General features: G+C 38.2%; 1 protein-coding gene across 5 annotated transcripts in view; it reads right to left on the bottom strand.

The window, feature by feature from the left end:
• Positions 1–1291: 1291 nt before the first annotated feature.
• Positions 1292–18641, bottom strand: part of PCDH7 (protocadherin 7) — a 392863-nt gene continuing 375513 nt past the window's right edge. For 3 of the 5 annotated variants that reach the window (XM_073342325.2, XM_073342324.2, XM_073342323.2), the window contains exon 3: positions 1292–5655. In XM_073342325.2, coding sequence (XP_073198426.1) covers positions 5276–5655 — 380 coding nt within the window. In that variant the 3' untranslated portion in view covers positions 1292–5275. The remainder of the gene's footprint in view (positions 5656–18641) is intronic. The other 2 variants (XM_073342329.2, XM_073342326.2) reach the window with 2 other exon arrangements.

Genomic DNA, 18641 nt, shown 5'->3' on the forward strand with positions numbered 1-18641 from the left:
TGAAGCTACTCATTAAAATGATGCCTCTGGAGGGGGTTATGACTAGCTGTGAAAGAACCTTAGGATGAGCTTAAGGTTTGAAACCTTTTCACAAACACACACATTTTAGATCTCTGCTAAAAGGTAGACATCTCCTTGACATATGCACTTGAAGAGATAAGGCAAGGTTAGGGAAAGTACCATCTCTGAGGTCGATAATCACAACATGAGCCATAAACATTATGAGTACTATTCAATTTAGACTTAAAAAAATCTCAAAGCCTATTCTGCAGCTAAGGTAATGGGATTCATCTGACTTTTTTTGTATTGTTCGGTGGAACTCCACAGAAACATTTTGCAAGCTCTCCCTTGCAATATTATGTTTATAGGAAAATGTCAGCACATTGTTTTTAAAAAATCACAATGTTTCTGTATGGTAGGATCAAAGGCAGAAAAACAAAAAGAGGAAAAATAGTAGGGGACTAATTCACCTCTCAATCAGGTACATAAGTGCACTTTTTAGTTAAATAGTTGGGAGTTGCATTGGTCAAACATAAAATGGGGGAGAGGAGGAGTTGGGACCTACCAGTATTCCTTTGTTTTAACCAGACTGTTTGATCCTGGTAGCTACAAGATCAGATTCTTCTCACTTTTCTGCTCTTCCTTCTTGAGGATGAGTTATTTGTGATCCTAAGTATGCGTAGATGGAAGGACCTGGTTCAGACGTGGGAAGGAGCTGCATGTGCTATTGCATACTGCTCTGCAAAACCTTGGGTTAGCACCGGCGCTGCATCCTTTCTGATCAGACGTTTCATGCCAATTGTTAATGCTACTGAACTTTTTAACAAAGAGAACTAGGCCCGTCTTTTGACTCCCAAGGAGTAAATTGCTGTTTTACTGTGTGAATAAACACAGCTGTACTTTTACTTAGATTTTTTTTTTCACATTAATGTAAGTATTTTCTAAATGCTTTAAAAAGACAGGTCACTTTCAACGTTAATGGGAAAGAAGCTCTGCCATTACAAGTACTTTATTTCTCCAGTTAAAACACACCACGAAGTAGTCAGAACTTGAAGTGTGGAATGTAACTAATCCGCAGTGTACTGCACTACAGAGAAAAGTAATGCCACAGTTACGTTGCCAGCTGAAGTGGCCAGTTACCAGAGCAGCACTCTTCTTTTTCTTTTCTTTTTTTTTTTATCATGCATGAAATAAATCTGAATGTTCTGCTCAGACTAGCCTGTGAATTTGTTCACTATCTTCCTACCAAAGTGGAAGAGCCTGTCAGAGAAAGTACGCTGGCAAACAGGCAACCATTTGAACATGTTATATTTTTAATTTGCAGAGACAAAAATGACAAGCAATTTATTTACATAAAACTGTACAAAAGCAAATTAAATTATGTAAAATATTTCATAAATAGAGGTGGACTAGCGTTTAATACATTTTGCCATGTTTAGCATAGGTGCGTGCATAGTGACTCATAATAAACAATGATCAATTGTTCTCTGCTTCACTATTAACATCCAAGTTGCAGAACAATAGTCAATGATTAATATTACAAACAGATCGTACCACACTGAATGCAAGTGCTTTAAAATTTAGGAAAAAGTTGTTTGAAAGTGTACCCCAGGTAGCTGGAAAATGATGCCTTCTTCCATGTGTTATGCTTTTCGGGCAGCAACTCAGTTTAGTTGCTGGACTACACTCATTTCTACTGTTGTCCTCTACTGTTGTCTTTCATTTCTTAAGGAAACACTGTATATTTATAACTGATAATAACATAAACTGCTTTATTGTTCAAGTTCTTTAAAAGCCTTTTAGCAACAGCAATATTTATGGCAGATTCATTTGGCCTTGCTCTACATTTCCTACTTGACAATTTCCTAGGGTAGCCTTTCAGCCAAGCATCTTTGATCCCATTTTAGTTCTTCCTCACATAAAAATAATGTCTACCTTGGTTTTTTTCTGAAACTCAGGCAGCAGGCCAGTCAGAAACCATATTGAATAATATAGTAGATCTGGACGTTCAGAAGGAACATTAGATTTTAGACTGAAGCTACAGACTTCTCTAATACATATAAAGTTATATAGTTATGCATCAATCTATAAATGTGTCCTAATGTAAAATACATGCAAAGTTCATTTGAGTTTCCCATGGAAGGAAAAAAAGGACATTTTTTATACTGTACAACCAAATGGAATGGCAGCTAAAAGCAATTAAGAGACACTAAATCATCAATTTTCCTGGCAAAATGAACTTATGACACCTTGCTAAATAACTATATGGTATTTATCTATTGTAATCTATACTGTAGCCTTCCAGGCAGAAGATTGGAAGGAAAACAAAAAAGCAGTGCATAGCTAAGCTACAATCTGGTTTTCATAATCAAAGATACTTAAGACTGGTCCAATATCTGAGTTTGGCAGAAGGCATTTTTTTAAATATATTATTTATAATTTATCAGAAAATAAACAGGGATCAATATACAGGTTCAAGAAAGTTGGGAATAGCCCATTACCCCTCAGTGCCCAAACCCAATCACCTTTCTACTATAACAACAGGTATAAAAGGCACAGTTGCATATTTTGCATTCAATCTAATTTTTTTTTTTACTTCATTTTGTTTTATGTGTTTATTTTTACAAAAGCACTCTCTATATGGAGTGGCACCAGATTAACCTATTTCAAATGAAAAAAACTACAAACACAAAATGTATTTCTGTGTCATGCCAGGTCATAATAGTAATTGACATGTTATGATGGGTAGTTCTACTAGAATTACTGTGAATATTTAAAGTACATTGATTTTTTTTTAATTATTCTTTCCACACCCATTTTAGTTCTAAGGAGTTGCTCACAAGTAAATGACTATGGCATGACTGCCTTATATGGTGCAAAAACAGGTGAGTGACTGTTGATTCATTTAATCTGAAGGTCTTGTATGACCTGTATTATTAGCTTTTTAGAAAAAGGGTTTAAAGATATATGGAAACAAGTCATCTAGTGGTTTTCAACTGTAGTATTAAATAAAAAGTTCCTATTAAAGAAAAAAAAATTGTGGAACATCTGTTATGCAATTTTGTATTCTGTTGAAGCGTGCAATAAAACTGTGTATACATTACATAAGCATCTTTAGAATCTTTTATTTTTTCCTTAACAGGGTACTTACAGATTATACAATGCAGTCACTGCTCTTTACAGTCTCATAATAAAGTACTAATTTTCATCTCTCCATAATTTAAATAATTAAATGTAAAAAAGTTCAATTATTAATCTTTGTTTCAATATGTTTTTCTTCATAACATGTGTCCATTCATCATAACTTCTACACACAAACTAGCCTCAAAATGAAAACTAAACTTAAGAGGGGAATGCAATGGCCAAAAAGGGCACCCCTCTATATAGAGAAGAGAATTTGAAAAGTAAATGTTGTGATGACTTATACTGATTTACTAACCTATATTTCAGGCTGTTTAATGTTATATTTCTCTATTTAATTCTTCAAAAGGAAGAAACTACCCAAAGCTACATTGTTACTACAGTCTACTCGACAGCCATCTAACCATGCCTTAATGCCAGGTTAAACAACCAGGGATTTGAATGTTTGCACCCTTCTCAAACTGTCCCCACTGTGTTGACTGATTGTCATTTTCATCTGAATGTCTGAGTTCAGTATTCAATTATTACTACATCATCAGCTACGAAGCAACTAGATCAAGTTCTGCACATTTTGTTGCTTTTATTGCACAAAAACCTGTTTTGTTTCCTATTCCCTTTAAGTAGTACACACTGTGAGAATTGTCACTGGCCATAGCTCTTTGCTATCATGTTAGTTTGGATTCCTTGTGACTTCTCTCAAGCTACTGTGTAAAGTATTGTATCAATGCTTAAGTCAGTCCGACCGTTTGTCACCCTCCTTAAGTGTGTTGAGTCTCGACATTTTTTCATATTGCACAGGACTGTTTTAATGCACTTGTGTTTCAAGAAAACCTGCATCATACCTTTGACAAACACAATTGGTAATCTGCAACATTGATGACAAAAGATTTAGCAAGCATACCTTGCACTGTGAAAAGAAAAATTTTTACTTGACTTGCAATATACTCTTGTCACTGCATCACACCACTTTCCCCCCATCCACCCTACCCGAAAAGTGTTCTGGGTGACATCAACACCTCTGATTTTTTTTTTTTAAATGTAACCTTTTGGAAAATATTCCCTGGAACTGGCAGTATCATATCATACAGCAGATGCTGTATATTATGACATTATCAGCAAACATCTTAGCAGTTCTTTTGGGCATTCTACTAAAATCCATTGAAGTAGTAGTAGGTCATCTGGGCTTGTGGACTGTGCTGCTGTGCAAAATGTAATTGAATGTGTATTTATGTGTGCATGCATATGGTTTGTGGGTACACTGGATTTCTAAGCCAAGACCAAATACTTAGCAATTCCCCGATCCATAGTGCACGATCTTTGGCCTTTTTAGTTACTATGATCATCCCAACTAGATATATGTCTTGTCCAAAATAACATGAGTTTAACAGTTTATCATTAGAATGCTACGGTACATATGACATTAATTTTGTTACGCTGAAGTAAGCCGATAGAGAGTTCATTCTATGGAGAAAACAGAACCCAGAGTTCATGATTCATAGGGAAATATACCACCTTTTGGACTGCAGTCTCAGGCTGAGTATAATTCTCTTGCTTCAAGCCTTAGGTGAGAATATTAAAGCTGTGATCTTCACAAAGTGCCTATTAATGGTTATCCCTTTATATTTACCTCTATATTTGTACGGTTTCTGAAGGAACATCCCTGTTGGGGATCAGCAATGTTCAGATGATGCGCTTGGAGTATATTTTCCCTGACCTGTTATCCTTAACAAGCCAGATGACAATCAAACAAAATCAGAGTGGCTTAAATCGTGCTTCAGCAGAGGGGTAACAACAGTGTGTTGTGTTCTTTTAATCAGGCTTGTTACCATGAAAGCAATTTGCAACCATAAATTTAAGAAAATAAAAATCAGTGAGGGGGATTAGACATGCAAGGACAACAATGGTTTCTACATTGTACAGTATAGTCAGGCAGACTATATAATTAAACGCCTGATATGGAGGCAGAAGTGGCAGGCAAAGCTTTTGTCTCTTTGGTGGCCCCCTCTTTTTTTTTTTTTTTTTTTTCCTTTTTTTCTTTTTTCCTTTTTTCGTGCTAAACTGTTTTGATTTTAAGATTTTTTTGCCCCTTTTCCTTCTTATGCATGAATGAACCTTGTTGTGGCTTCTTTATAACCTACAGGTAAACTTCTCTTCTAGTTAGAGTATTGACAGGAGATGGCTTGTATTCCCCTGTCTGTGTAAGGGGGATATCCTCTGGATTGGCTTCCTCATTTTTGCTGAAGCTAGCTGCGTTGAAGGTCTCATAGGATGAGGTCAACTTTTTGTTCAGGAGGTTTCTGTTGCGATCACCCATGAGGGAGGCTTCTCCATTGGCCAGCTTTTCCTGACTGCCTCCTTCATCAACGGGCATGAAGGTGGAGAGTTTTGGCTGGCTCTTCTGCTTCCTTTCAGGCGAAGTGCGTACTGGCATCCAGCAGGAGTCCGAGTGGCCATATTCATCACACTCTCGAGTACACTTGCCCGTCAGGGCTACATCTGGTAGAGGCCTCGAGTCTGAAAACAGAGGAGAATTTCCTTTTTAAAAATGTACTGAAAATGTCTTCTCTTCCTCAATGTGATTAATGAACTTTTAAAACAAAATATTTTTTAAAGTTTTTGCATTAGCAAAATCTTTAAAGTTAAAAATCACTGAACCTCATGTTAACTTTAATAACACATATGCAACAACAAGGTATGCAATTCTACCAGACATTGGCAGCTCAAATGACTGAGAAGTGTGGGCACAAAGGCACTTCTTGACATATGATATTATTTTAGGCATAATTTTTATCAACTTTTGGGACCAGTTAGCTTGTGAATCTTAACTGGATACTCACACGGTCATAATCAGCCAGATGCCTAATTTTGTGCTGCCCACTTTCTTTAACTGATTTAAACAAAAAACCTTTCTTTTGGATTCTTTGTAAAACACATTTCAGTATCTTATTAACAGAATCTAAGGTCCTGATCCTCCAAACATTTATGCATATGCTGTGTGCAAGAAGTCCTGTTGTCATCACCAGAGTTCTGTTGATATAAAGTTAAGCATGTGCATAAATCTTCTCAGGACTGGGGCCTAGGGCCCAGATCCTCAAATACTTTTAGGTGCCTAAATACCTTTGAAGATCAGGGCCCACGCTGTAAGTACATGGACATGAAAAAAGCAAATTAAAACCAGTAATGGATAAGTGCATGCAACCCCCCTTTTTCAGTCTAATATGTACAGTCAAAGGTGTTGTGTGTGTTCATGTAGGAACCTGACTGCTGAAGTGTTGGCGGAAAGGAAAATGTTTTGTGACTACGATGTGCTGTGTGGAATGCTGTAGTTCCTGACCTCTGAAGCAAAAATCTTTCAGCTATTATACACATAGGCCACTCACTGAAATCAACTGGGCTTTTGGTTCAGACAGGGCTCAGTACTGCAGGCTGTTTGAGGCAGGTGTTGTTAAATTATTTTGATATTTACATAATTGCAACTAAAATTAGGAAAAGTATGTTATTTTTTATATTATACACACACACACACACACACTCTTCCAAAAATTGGGCCAAATTCTGATACCCCGGTTTACATTGAGCAGTACTCTACTCTGTGAGCAATCCCAGTTACTACTAGTCTAATTCAAGTAAGGTACTACTCAGCATGAGGAAGAGTGGCAAAATCTGGCCTTATGTCAATATGTAGGTTTTACACAGTTTTTATCTAAATATTATTATACAATTTAATAGAGTAAAATGCAAGTCAGTTGAAACTATTTCATTTTCTTAACATTTTTTGCCCTATGATCTTTTTGACTGCTATCAAATCCCACTGGGAAATATTTATTCCTTTGCAGTTTAATGACTCAGAAAGAACCCTACATAAATTAACTTTCAATTCTATCATAACTAACCATTTTTCCCTCCAGTTGTATGAAAAGATTCGCAGTGGGTAAGATTTTGGTATGGGATTTTCACAGATGCTTAGTGTTGTCTTAAATCTTCATTCATCAATCAATGGAAAAAATCCTACTCAGTCCACAATTTCAATGGAAGCAGAGTTACGCCAACACTCAGTGCTTTTGGAAATCCCACCCTTCATGGTTATCCCACCATGATGCTTACCTGAGGAAGATTTCTTGTGGAATTCCCTATGAGGAATAGTGAAAAGACTGTACCATCTTACAACTAACTATCATAGAGCACTAAGGGCTAGATTTACAGAGAGATTTTGGTACCACATGTATTCACAAAACCTCCACTCAACTGCCCCTGGATCCTGTAAGTGCCTAAACTCACATGGTACCTATGTTTTTGCAGTAAAACTTCCTTAGGTGCCTATTTACCTGCCTATGAACATGCACATTGCTGCCTTATGTTAGGCATCTGGATACCAATCTCCCACCTACACCCCTGTGTGATTCACAAACTGGGGAAAGAGAGGAGTTCCTCCTCTCCTAACTTGCCTGTGGGGCTTGATCTTGTAGGTGGGCTCAGAGGCCACCTAATTTCACCCAAAATAGCTCAGGAGGAGAAACCTCCCATATAACCTTTAGCCCAGTGGTTTGGATATTCACCTGGAATGTGGGAGATCCCTGGTTCACATCCCCCTTGTACCTAATAAGAGAGTTGAACAGGAGTCTCCTAACTCAGGTGAGTGTCCTTACCACAGGGCTATGCATTAGCTTGACAGAATTCGATTGTTATTTTTAGACAGATAACACTGGTATTTATTTTACAGCTTTTTTTAGATTTTTATCAATTTAAATGTTCAGCTTCAGGAAATTATGTGGGAGTCAGTCAATAGGAGAGGGTCAGACTATTTAATGAGAGTAGATGTTGATTCAAAAAATTACAGTTTTATTATCACTAACACACAAATCGTCAAAGTAGGTCAAAATATACAAAGTAAATATCCTTAAATCAAACTCTAATAAATTCTCCAGCAGCATTTTTTTTAATTTTGCCCAGCTGCAAATTTCAATTATTGATAGAAATATTGTTGTTGGTTTGTACTTGTAATGGATGTTTACCTGGATTTACTGATAAAAATCTAATTTTTCCAAACCTAGTTATAGGGTATTCTGATGTAGATCTCAGTCTCTCCTGTTGAAGCAGTTCCACATTGTATAAATAATGAGAGTCCTTGGAGCAGGGGGACTGGATCCTAGGTTGCCCACATCCTGGATGAGTGCTGTAATCACTACGTTAGGTTAGAGTCACTCTCATGCATGTGCTCTCTCTTGTTCTCTCTGTCCCAATGACTAAGTATTTACATAAAGCTACAACAGGTGAGATTGAGAGCTCCACATCAGAATATCCCATAACACAGTAGTTAAGAGTACTTATCTGAGAGATGGGAAGACAGACCACTGTTCAAATCCTCTCTCCCACTCAGGCAAAGGGGGAATTTGAACCTGTGGTCTCCCACATCCCAAGTGATTATCCTAACCACTAAGCTAAAGGTTATAAAGGGTGATGGTGGTTTTCCTCATTAAACCATCACTGAGAATCTGAAACATCAATAGGCACTTCCCTCCATCCTGGATTTAGGCACTGAACTCCTGAGTGGGTTAGTGCTGAGAACACACCCTTCTCCTGGACATCTCCCAGTGACGAGCTGAGGCAGGGAGCTGCCTAGCATGCTGGCTTTTGTGAATCCCATTCTTAGGCACCTATCTCCCTCCTCTCAGTGTATAGAAAGCCTGAACATTTAAGGTTTGTGATTCCCAGTGATTTTCTCAATGCCTAAAAGTTAGACATTGCAAACACTTAAGTCCCTTTGTGAATCTAGCCATAAGTGTCAAGATTTTCATGGGACACACTATATATTCAGTTCATGAATATTTTACACTGTAGAGGATTCTCTAATTAAAATAATGTTGTATACTGTTTAACATTTCAATATCCCAGTGACTTCAATAAGAACAGGAATGGATCCTAGATTGGTCAACCCTGGTTACTCATGTGTACTTCACAATGAGTTAGGTTTATTTTTTTATTTTTGCTTTTCAAAGACTTTTCAATTTAGGCTCAGCTATGACTCTCACAGTTTTCTTCTTTGGTGATGGATAACAGAAATATTGTCATTTGTCAGCCTATCAATTCTTAAACTACTGTGGCCTGGGAGTTGTACAGAGAATGCAGAGACTATAACAGGAAAACTGTACTGTTCATCATGGTTAGCGTAGAATTACTCTCACACTCCCTAAAGGTAAGAAGCAAGGATAATAATTTATTACTGAGGCCCATATGATACTGATTTTTAAGCAGGCAAATCATTTTTTTTATTTAGAACAAGGCAAAACTCATTCCTACCTATCTTTTCTCCTAATAAAGTCTCTGATTGTTTAAAAATGAATTATACAATCAATGACCATTCAAAATAATCATATTATTTGAATTATTATTACAATAGTTTTAAATATCTACTGAATGGCAGTATTTGATCTGTTTACATTTAAGATGGCAGTATAAATAAGTAAAAGCATAGTTTCAAATACTTAGAATCAACTACTTAATCTTGGGGAATTTTGAGCCAAAACATTGAAAATTCTTCCCCTGTCCCCATGTGTCTCTGTGCCCCAACTCAGCCAACTCCTCTCCCTATGTGGCCCTGCACCTCCCTCCCCCATGGCCCTGTGCCTCCACTCCCATTCAGCCCCTGCCCCAGTAGCCCTAATGAGTTCCTGTCTGATTCCCCAGCATCCCCACACTGTCTATCTCCCCGTAGCCCATTTCCTGACCTGGCCCGATGGGCACTGGGAAAGAGGCAGGTGCTCTCTCTCTTCCCTAGTGCCCTCTGGTGGGTAAAAGGTGGAACTGCAACAAACTTTCCAGCAGAAGCTTTTTTATGTGCAAAAAAATTAAATATGCATGGCTCATTCATTATGCACATGCAAAATGGCGCAGCATTTACCCAGGAGTAAACTGCCATATTTTAGGTTATTGTTTTTTTCCTTAATATATCAGACAGAGCCTGATCCAATGCCCACTGAAGTCACAAAGAGTCTGCCAACATAAGTAGACATTGGATAAGGCACTTCAAGGATTTTCCATTTTTGTTTGGCACTCCATTGCAACCCTTCCTCCCTTTCAGGCAAATGCAAAGTTTGTTTTCAATTTCTTCATTCTGAAATCATGATATTTGCTACTAAATCCAGAAAGTTACAGTGAGATATAATAATACAGTAATTTGAAAGTCATCCTTTTGACTAGCTCTCCTTTCAAGCAGCATAAGGACACTGTGGTTGTCCTCCAATTGCCTCCTCACCAGCAATGCATTCAAAAGTGTGCTTAAATTTTAAGCAGACAAGTACACCCATTGGATGGAACGACACATGTTAAAAGTTAAGCATGTACTTGAGTACCTTGGGGTGGAATTTTCAGAAGAACTGCAGGCTTCAATGGGAGTAGAGCTAGGACAGTGCTGAGTGCTTTTCAAAATCCCACCCTTGCTAAATAGGATTAGTTATGTGTTTAAAGTTGTTTAAGTGCTTTGTTGAAATTGAGCCTTGTTTATTTAGCTGCTGTAATGTGACATATCAAAAGGTGTCCAACATTATGCTGCATTTCAGGAATATTTTTCTTCGTTATGAAGTTCATTAATCTTACGTTCCATATAACCCACCACATAAAATTATTTCACCTGCCAAGTAATTAATACTATTCCTACTGATTTCAGGTCCAGATTGAAATGCAGTGATCTTACATTTTTATCTCTTCATAATCAAAAGCTGCTAGCTCCCAGATGAGACTAATTTCTACTTTTTACATTTAAATAAAAGTTGCTTTTTGTCTGCAGCATAATCCACATCCAAACACATCTGCAGCCATGAGACATGTTTTAAATAAAGAATTTCTTTTAAAATTAAACCCTTCAATGGAGACTACACACGGCTAACTGACAAACCTAATCAGATAAGACATATTGCACTATTTGTCATCATAGTTGGAAGATAAATATCAAAAAAGACTAAACCAGATTTCTATCATAGTCCCATATCTTAAAACTTCATAGGTATGTCTAACACTGAACCACCCCCCTTCCCAAAAAAACCCAAACCTGCAGCAGTGAATCTCAGAGCTGGTGTCAATTAACTCGGCCTTGTACTATGGAACGAAACTAGCCGTGTGGACGTTTGGGCTCAGGCTGGAGCCCAGGCTCAGACATCCTCTCCCCACAAAGTCTAAGCTCCAACCCAAACCTGAACATCTACTTAGTTATTTTTAGCCCCGTAGCATGAGCCTGAATCAGCTGAGCCAGGCCCCAAGACTTGCTGCTCCGGGTCCTTTTTTGCACTACAGAAATATCCTTTGACTCAAACAGATGTTTTAAAATGTCAATGATTAAAAAAAAAAATCACTGTGCTAATGAGTAAGAGAATGATCCTTGTGGGACAGTATTCCTCCTTGTATAGATTTTCTTATTTATTATTATTTTTATAGTTTTTATTTTGTGCATATACTGCTCATTTTAATCTCACTTTTTTAAAAAATTAAAAAACAGTTTCTCTATCCTCCCATGCACTGCAGATAGTCTATCACCTTACATATCACTTGTCTTCTCAGCATTGAATTTTTAAAGCCAGATGCTTAAAGTTAGGCTCCTGTGTCCAGGTTTAGGCATCTAAAAAAGCAGGCAAATTTCAAAAAAAATCTTGAGCACTCAGCAGTTTCCATTAACTTCAGTGGAAGCTTCTGCAAATTTTGCAGTTTTAGACAGCCAGATCACTTACTTGAGTGCCTAAATTTAGTAGCCACATTTTAAAATCTTGGACTGAAACTAACTTCTTTAGGGCAATGTTTGCAAAGCACCTAGCACATGTGGTAACAATTACCAGGTTACAACTAAAATAATACTAACACTTATGCTTTCTGCTTTAGGGAGATTGGAAATATAGGTGAGTGAGTACCTGGGCATGCAAGAGACCAGAAAATGTCAAATATTCCACTTTTAACAACATGAAGCCTTAGTGCCCAAGTCTAAACTGCTGCAAGTTGTTACCTATTATTTTCCAACCTAGCGACAACTGCACTGAAAAAAGGAGATTATCCAACTCATGCATCTGCTGATGCAGCTAATACATCCAAAAAAGTTAAAGGATTGAGGCATTATGCAGGACATATATAACCCTGGGGCTCAGTTTCTAGCCCACTTGGCTGTTCTTTGTCTCTTATCTCCTTGCCTATGACACAAAATATAAAAATTCAGGTTCTCTTCCCCAGCCTCTTAGGATCACCCTGGTCCCCAGCACTATGGAGAGGAAACAGGAGTATGTATCTTTCCTATAGTTTGCATTTTCCCCACTGACTGTACTTTGTATTTTTAAAATATTACCTTTTTGTATGACCTGCTGTTGATACTTTTACAGGAGTGTTTTCCAAAATGTAAGGTGTGCCGTTTAAAGGGTTGTGGGTGTGTAGGACTAGCCAGGCATGCATAAACAGGCCTCTCAATTGTTTTGCAGTCTCACTTTGGGGGGAGGGGGGAAGGTAGAGGGTGGTTGTGAGAGGGGAAGGTCTCTAGCTGTCATGATTGTAAAGAAAACGTTAGAAACAGGAAGCCAGTGTAGATGATGTACAATGTCATTTGCTTGAGTTTTCCAAGAGCCTAAAACAATAGCTTCGAGCTGTGAACGGTCCCCTTCATTTCAACAGGTGATAACTCAGTTGTTAATGATAATACATGAAATGCTAATAGAAACAATGGTGCAACTCAGCAAAGCATATGCAAAAAGATGAAATATCACATTGTGGAGAGCTACACCAAATGATAATACATGAAATGCTAATAGAAACAATGGTGCAACTCAGCAAAGCGTATGCAAAAAGTGATGAAATATCACATTGTGGAGAGCTACACCACAGTTTCTCTGTGTGCAGGTGGGAGAAGGGGTGCATAGGACCATTGGGGGAGGGAGATGCCACATATGATGCACATATAACAACATATTGAGGTGTTAAGGGGGGCAGAATTAGTGTTATTTTCATTAAAGGGAGGGTTTAAAAAGTATGGGGTACACTGATTTTGAGAGTCTAAATTAGGTAAGGGTTCTGATGTGCTCCTTAAGCAACACGCATAATAATCATGTATGTAATTATTGATTACTTTTTAAAAAATTTGTTGAATTTATGAGGGTTTTTTTAAATATTTGTCTTGTGTTTTCCATGATTCCCTTGTATAGGAGTATGCAAATAAAGGGAACTTATTTATATGCATGTGTATGTTTATGAGATTGTGGACGGCTGTTGCTTTAGGGCTAGAAGGATTGCTTATTTATCAGGAAACCAAGGCACCTAACACTTCCGAGAGAAAGTGTGATTCACATTAAGATAAAAACAAATGATGCAGTACTTTTTGTTTTTTGTTTTGTTCTGTTTTTTTTTATAGGAGGTTAACATGAATGGAGCAGTAAACTCTGGCAAGCAACAACAAAAAGTGGCATAAACCCCACACACTACAAATCAACTAGCTCACACTGTAATACCACCCTCCTTTTAAAGACACAGATATGCACACTGCAAAAGTACCATTAATATGTGCACCCACTCAGATTGTGGACATTCCTATAGATATACCATTCCCACACAATTACTTCCTAGGTAGCTCTGTGTTCACAGACAGCACCAGATTAATAATCCTAGCTCTTGAAGCTCTTTTCATCAGTCGATCACAGAGCACATTACAAAGGAAGTCAATTTCATTATCCCCATTTTCCAGATGGGTAAACAGAGGCATAAAGGCAGGCAAAATGATGTGTTCAAGGTCACTAAATAGGCCAGCACAGAAGTAGGAACAGAACCCAGGTCTTCAGAGTCATAGTCCGGTTTTCTCACCAGATAAATCCAGATTATTCTTTGCTCACGCACATGTTTGGAGACCTCCCTTCTCTTACACACCACACAAAAAGGCTGGGACAGTCACAGTCCCTGTACACGAGGGTTCACATGCACTAGTTACACCTGCTCCTGGAAGTGTAAAATTACCCCACAATGGATGGAGTAATTGCCTTCTTACCCCCACATCTGCACAAAAGATATGGTACAGCTTGTGCATACCCACTGTGCATTGGGATACTGGGGGGATTTGTGCTGGATTTGTGCTGGAAATGGCCCACCTGATGATCACTTTAGATAAGCTATTACCAGCAGGACAGTGGGGTGGGAGGAGGTATTGTTTCATATTCTCTGTGTATAAATAAAGTCTGCTGCAGTTTCCACGGCATGCATCCGATGAAGTGAGCTGTAGCTCACGAAAGCTCATGCTCAAATAAATTGGTTAGTCTCTAAGGTGCCACAAGTACTCCTTTTCTTTTTGGGGGGAAAGACTGCTTCTTGAGGCACAATTCTTGCCCCAGAGCTCTTCCGAGAGAATTTGGCTGTGCACTAGTTGCAACACAGGACTTGCCTAAATAACACCATTAAGTCCATAATATCTAAAGCAGGAATCATGTACATATGGAGTTATGAGCAGTTGCCATTGCCATGTAAGGGCATATCAGAAGATGAGCAAGCAGATTATGCTGCCTCCCCTGCATGAGCACATCCTCTTACACCACTCTGTAGTTCCAGCTGCCAAGGTCCTATAAATTATGTCCTTGTAGTGTTTACAGAAAGCCATAAAAAGAACAGCCAATTTCTTCCTTGCTCTCTCATTGACAGCATGCCGAGTTTGAGCTTGGCTCAAAATATATATTTTTGTCCCTTTCCTGCAACATGTGTTCCTTGCCTTCCTTGCATAAATATATTGCAACCTGAGATGCATATTATAATCATAAATGTGAGAGTGCCAAGCTTGTGTAATTAAACAAGAGCCATGTACATAGTTTTCATATTAAAGTCTGGTGTATAAACTGTGAAATAAGAATCAACTACCGTATATTATTAGAGAAAAAACAATGCAGAATGTAACTGAGATGATGCACGCTATACTAAAACATTTAAGAAAACTAATCAAACTACATATATGGTAGCCACAGCACTACTGCCTTGGAAATCCCTACCTCCTAAATGCAGCAATTCAGTGAGCTGCACCCCAGTCAGTACTGTGGCATTTTCTGACATGCCAAGACACCATTAAAATACTTAAACACTTTTGAAAGCATCAGCGACTTCTTTCTCTGCACCTTAGGCTAAACACAGTTAAACAGCAATTGAACATATCTCAAGAAGCATTTACTGCCCCAAGGCTTGGACTGCTGTCATTCTGAATGTGGCATTATCGTGTTCTCTAGGGATAGCGCATGCCATCTCTAAAACAGTCTTGCTGAATAAAGTCAAACACAAATCTTCTGTTTGAGACATGCAAACTGCTCCACAGTAATAATATGCATTAATTGCTTTTGGACTAAAATAATTTCATACATATTGTGCCAAATCCCAGGGTCCTTTTAAGTGTTTAATAAATAAATTAATGAAATGGTTCAGAGCATGGCATGGCTGATATGTGAAGAAAGATAGAAATGATTAAGACTGTGTAGTTTAGGAAGGAGGTATGAGAGAAGGATATAAAATATCAGATAGCAAATTATTTCCTTCTTGTAATACAAGATGAAAGGAACATATAATCAAAAGCAACCCACTTAAAAGTGATGAAAAATATTTTTTACCCAATGCATAATTAACCTGGGAAACTCATTGCCACAAGGTATCACTGAGTTCCAAAGGTTAGCAGGATTCAAAAATGGGATTTTCAAAATCCTCTGAGGGAATTAGGTACCCATCTTTCACTGAAAGTCAATGGGAATTATACACCCAGTTCTCTTATGTACTTTTGAAAAAAATCTCACCCTGTATGTTTATATGGATGAGAATATCACAGTTACATAAATGGTCATGCTTCTAAGCATAAACCAATCATTAACTACAAGGGGTTAGGAAGACACTTTCCCTTACTGACCAGTACAAGGATTCTTGCACTTTAGGGAAAAGTGTCTGGTACCGGTAACTAGATTGTGGGTCTGCTACAACACAGTAATGCCTATTGTGACACCCTGACACCCCATATTCACCACTGCCATGTAATTAGGATATGTTTTGTACAAAGTATGTCTTGTGAGGTATCATTCTAAAAATCTTGATCTGCTAGACATCAATATCTCATTGGATTGTATGTGTTATTGTCGTATGTGAAGTTATAAGGTTTGGCTACGTATGTATTACTGAAACATGTTGTGAGGTTGAAAGCATCCACAAGCAGCCTTTCAGGTACAACAATAAAAAGGCCAAACCATGTTAATAGCTTATTGAGGAAATGCACACAAGCACAAGGATTACCCTAGGAACTGTGTACAATAGAAACCTCTCAGGGCTAGCACTACACAGCGGGAACTGTTTGACCCAGGTCTCAGCAAGAGAGCTTTCCAGCAAGTGGAAAGACGATATAAAAGGGGGACAATGACATCATGGGCTGTCCTCACTCTCTCTGCAACAACACACCTGGAAACACCTAAGGGGCAAGGACTGAACTGTGGGAAGTGATGGTGCCAGGCTAAAACGATCTTTAGCCTGTGTCTGAAAACCTGGGAAAGCCAAGGCAACTTGTGCCTTAAGAGTCTGCCAGCCTGTTTATCACTCAGGGTGAGAATTTGCTAATTTATATCCTACCTATCTAGTGTGTTAAAATCAGTTTATGGTTTTTGTTTATTTACTAAAGTAATCTGCTTTGACCTGTTGGCTTAATCACTTAAGATCTTCCTCTTGTATTTAATAAACTTGTTTTTGTTTTAAACCCAGTTTGTGTAATTCATAACTGGGGTGGGGGTGGGGGAGAGGGGCAAAATATTGTGTCTCTCTCTCTCCATATTGAGGGAGGGGATGCATTTCAATTAGCTTATGCTGTACAGTTCTCTGTACAGTTCTCTGTGCAGCACAAGACAATACAATTTTGGGTTTACTCTCCAGAGGGCGAGTATTTTTGTGCTGGGCAATTCCTTAGGTGAAAGTCTTCCCATGCAGAACTGATTTCAGTGTCTATGTCTTTCTGCAACTGTGTGTGTTCCTACCTGTGTGAGTGCTAGAGAAGGCCTGGCTTAGTTAGACAGGGTGAGGGAGCTCAGGCTGGCGGAACAGGCGGGCTCAGTGGTACCCCAGTACATCAGGTGGCACCCTGGACGGGGGCGGAGGTGCGGGGGGCAACTGGTCATACCTATATTTTACTAAAATAATAAACATAGTGGACCTAGCCTTTGCAGTCATATCTGGGAAGGAAGCTGGAGATGAAGACTCTGGGAAGGAAATCTCCCCTTATTTATGGTTGCACCCAAGGCCTTTGGGGGATAGGTGCTCTCTCTGCAGAAAAGAATAAGATTACTGTTTGTAATCTTTTCTGGGACATTTCCACCTTGCTCACTTATGACAATGTTTGTACCCTCCCAGCCTTGCCTTCTTTTAGCCCAACCAGTCTCTACATACTACCCCAGCACAGACCTTGCCCCATGATGCACCTTCCAAGGGTTTCTGCAAGGCTGATTCCCTCTCCCTTCTCATGTGGCAGGGACGCATAAAAGAGTCCTTTTATAGGCAAATGATAATTTGGGCCTGCAATAAAACTACTTTCAGATAACAGCCAGTGAGAATTGATCTGATTTAGCTGACTGTGTATGCTTACTGCAAATTAGTAAAGCCTCCTTTTCAAGAAAATAGTGTTAGAAAGATTTAACTACTTTACTGATTATTTTACTGATCACTTATTTAATAATTTTAAAAGAACATTTTAGAATAACATTTATATTAAAATTCTGTCCTACCAAATATTGCACTAAAAAGAGTCCAGTACAAATGCAGTTTAAAAACCCCTTGTATTCAACGTTTAAGACATGAGTTAATCAAATAAATAAATAGAGAAACAACAGAAACAAAAGGCCAGTAATGTTAAGCAAAATGTCCTCAGGGCCCAGCATGGTAACTTAATAATTTATAGTACCCTCTAGCTGAGTTCCAACAACTCCACTCCACTTAACAGCCTTATCTATCAACTAAGACCTGATTTTGCTCTCACTTATTCCAAATCAGGAGTAATGCTACTGAAGTCCATAAAGTTACATGGATGTACCGCTGGTGTTACAGAGTGGAGAATCCTTAATATATGTACTTTTTATTATACATTTGTTCTAGTTTTATTTATTTGGCATCTTAGCAAAGCTTTCTCTGTATTACAGGAAGTATCAGAGTCTTCATTCATCTAGATTTAGAGGTATTTCCTTCTTAGTTTAATTAATTAGCTAGACTAGACTAAGTAGCCATCTACCTGTCTTTGGGCAGGTAAACCAAAGAATCATTACCAAAGTAATAAAATCATGGCTTTAGCAATGTTTGAAAAAATTCAGATACAGTTGTCTCCTAGCAAGTTATGTATCATCTTGTGTTCATCTAATTAGGGAATGAATACAGAAAATGTGTGTTTTCTAAATTAGTGTTCTTACTAGCCCCTTACTATTGCATACATAGTTCCCCAGGGAGTATGACAAATATTATTTATATTAGCACAGTACATTTATTGTTTAAAAGGGTACAAAGGA

The sequence above is a fragment of the Lepidochelys kempii genome, chromosome 4 (genome assembly GCF_965140285.1).
Source record: "Lepidochelys kempii isolate rLepKem1 chromosome 4, rLepKem1.hap1, whole genome shotgun sequence".
Classification (NCBI taxonomy): Eukaryota; Metazoa; Chordata; order Testudines; family Cheloniidae; genus Lepidochelys; species Lepidochelys kempii.